This window comes from Mastomys coucha, chromosome X, assembly GCF_008632895.1.
Source record: "Mastomys coucha isolate ucsf_1 chromosome X, UCSF_Mcou_1, whole genome shotgun sequence".
NCBI classification, from domain to species: domain Eukaryota; kingdom Metazoa; phylum Chordata; class Mammalia; order Rodentia; family Muridae; genus Mastomys; species Mastomys coucha.
The window spans coordinates 154002029-154004578 of record NC_045030.1 but is presented as its reverse complement, the minus strand read 5'-3'; the positions used below and the strand labels follow the sequence as shown (position 1 = coordinate 154004578).

General features: G+C 35.1%; 1 protein-coding gene across 5 annotated transcripts in view; it reads left to right on the top strand.

Annotated features, from left to right (window-relative positions):
• Positions 1-2550, top strand: part of Ppef1 (protein phosphatase with EF-hand domain 1) — a 111652-nt gene that overhangs the window by 89899 nt on the left and 19203 nt on the right. For all 5 annotated transcript variants that reach the window (XM_031376740.1, XM_031376739.1, XM_031376733.1 and 2 more), the window contains one exon: positions 1596-1762. In XM_031376740.1, coding sequence (XP_031232600.1) covers positions 1596-1762 — 167 coding nt within the window. The remainder of the gene's footprint in view (positions 1-1595; positions 1763-2550) is intronic.

Sequence of the window (2550 nt, the reverse complement as noted above, 5' to 3'; positions counted from 1 at the left end):
GTTTTGATGACCATAGCTTAGTATTTCTGTAACAGTTTATACCATATAAGCCCTATTAAGAATGTAAAATAATGTTATCTTAAAATTAGAAGAAACATGGAGGTCACAATGTAATGAATATCTTTATTTGTGTTTATGGTTTACATGGAATTGATGTCAATCTAATGTTCAGTTCCCACGTATTGCATGGTAATTAATGAGGGTGTCATTCCCATTTTGCAGATGAAGAAAAGGTTAACTTTCTCAGCAATAGCTAGAGTGTATCTGGAGCTGGACTGTGATGTTACAATATGCCACTGCTTTCTTTCCCCACTTACCTTCAGAATATGTTACACTGTGGAAAGGATTTTTAGGATTCCTAAGTCCTGTGTTATAATCTGTATTGTTTTAAAACTTTTTATACTGAAATGTATGATTTAAAATGCTAACTATAAAGGAGTAAGTTTTTGTTACACAGTTTGAAATCTGACAAAAGAAGAATTTGAAAATAGTTTGAAACATTAAACTAATTGGAATATGTGTATTCTTTCCTGAAGATAAATATTTCACACAAAAGTATATATTTTGACATGACTTTTCTCTTTGAAAACAAAACATTTAAGAACATTTTACTATATCTTGCTATGAAGTAGAAATGCACTTGGCTAATAATTCCTTATCAAGTATAACACTGACAGATGTTCGCATGTCATATATCCTTGTTTTCTTTTAGAGTTTTGTAATGAAGGACTGAACAAGTTAATAGCTATTTTAAAAACTAGCACTTTACCCTGGTCTTTCTTTTCGTACAAATACTGTTTTTATAAGTATCCTCTTAACAATAAATAAATAAATACATACATACATACTCAAGAGTAATACTCAAAATAGCTGATATATGATATGGCCCAGTCATCAGTCAGTCAGAATATATAGTGTGTAGAGGTACACATGTGGTTATATCTGTATACTGGTATACCTATAAGCACTGTTCCCTGCCTGAGTTCTTATATGTCCATTATCACAGATGACCTGAAAAGGGATATAGTGTCATTTTGCAATTTGAGAGAATGAAGTTTAGTATAGGGCCTTTGAATGAAAAGGCTTGGACTGTTAGGTTAGTGTTTTTTATTTGTGTGGAGGTCTCCCTGTTTTCAGAGACAAGGGCAGCATGGGAATATATATATATATACATATATATATATATATATATATATATATATATATATATATATATATATATATATATATATTTGTAGTAACAGCATGGGTTTCTTTCTTACTGGATTGTTTTCATACAATATATTCTGATCACAGTTTTCCCACTCTCAAAAGGGTACCTACTTTTGGTGGGACAAATCCTAGCTTCCTTCATGGTACATGATGAGTAGAGTAAATAATCCCCATCCCCTGTGAAATCTCCCTGTCCCAGTCTCATTCTTTGGTTCCAGGTCCCTTGCAGGTATGTGCCCTGGAAGAAGCTCAAGCCAGTATGCAGATTTGTCCCAGTAGAAAAATGAATTGGCCTCATTTCTGTTTCAGCAGGAACAAACACATAACCTTACTTTAAAAGGATATTCTTTTAATGTCTTGCTTTCTTCTCTCTCCCTCCACAGAATGGCCTGCCTTCCGAGAACAATCCATATGTTTTTAATGGTGATTTTGTAGATCGGGGAAACAATTCCATGGAGATCCTAATGATCCTGTTTGTTTGTTTTCTTGTCTATCCCACTGACCTGCACCTTAATAGAGGGAACCATGAAGACTTTATGATGAACCTGAGGTAACGTGGATTTTAGACTTCCTTTTTTATTCCCACTCTGAAATTGCTGCTGCCTTGAGTTCACAGTCGACGGGTGTAGGTGAAGCTGTATAGAAGGATAAGATGAATCATAAGGAAAATCTCCAAGTCCTCACCCTTGATCATCAACCGCAGTCTTTTAGCTGAGTTTCAGCTGCTTTGAAGCTCTCCTCTGACTTCTTCCAGCCCTGTGTTTCTTCCTCCTCTTTATTATATTCTTTTTTTTTCTGTCATGCTTACCCTTTGCAGTCCAAATTGCATGCTGGGTAGGCATGTTAGGTCACGTTTGTAGGCATGGTTTGAAGCAGACTTAGACAGGAGTTTCTGTTGCTTCTCTTGGCTTGCTACAAATCTGTCTCAGAAACTGGCACAACATTTTATATTGCTATGTGTATTTTCTGTGTCCTGGTAATTGCTTCTAGCCTAGTTGTTCATAAACATTTTTGAGAACAGCTGTAACATAGTATTTGAACTATGTGACTCACTGGAGATTTGAGGGATAATGACTGATTAAGTGGTTTAAGTATTCTGTCTGAAAGGCACAGTAGGTAACAAATGTTCCCTTATTTTTTTTCTTTTTATGGAAAAGAGAATTCAGTTTGTTCTAGAAAATAGAGATTATGTAATGTCTCATGTGTTGGGTCCTAAGCTTTTGGTAGGTACTGCGATAAAAGCTCAGCAGATCACTTTTGTCTTCTGAGCAGTTTCAACACCTGACTCAAGTACAGAGTTTCAGTTCTAATTCTCAAGGTGTAAAAGCAAAATGCAAA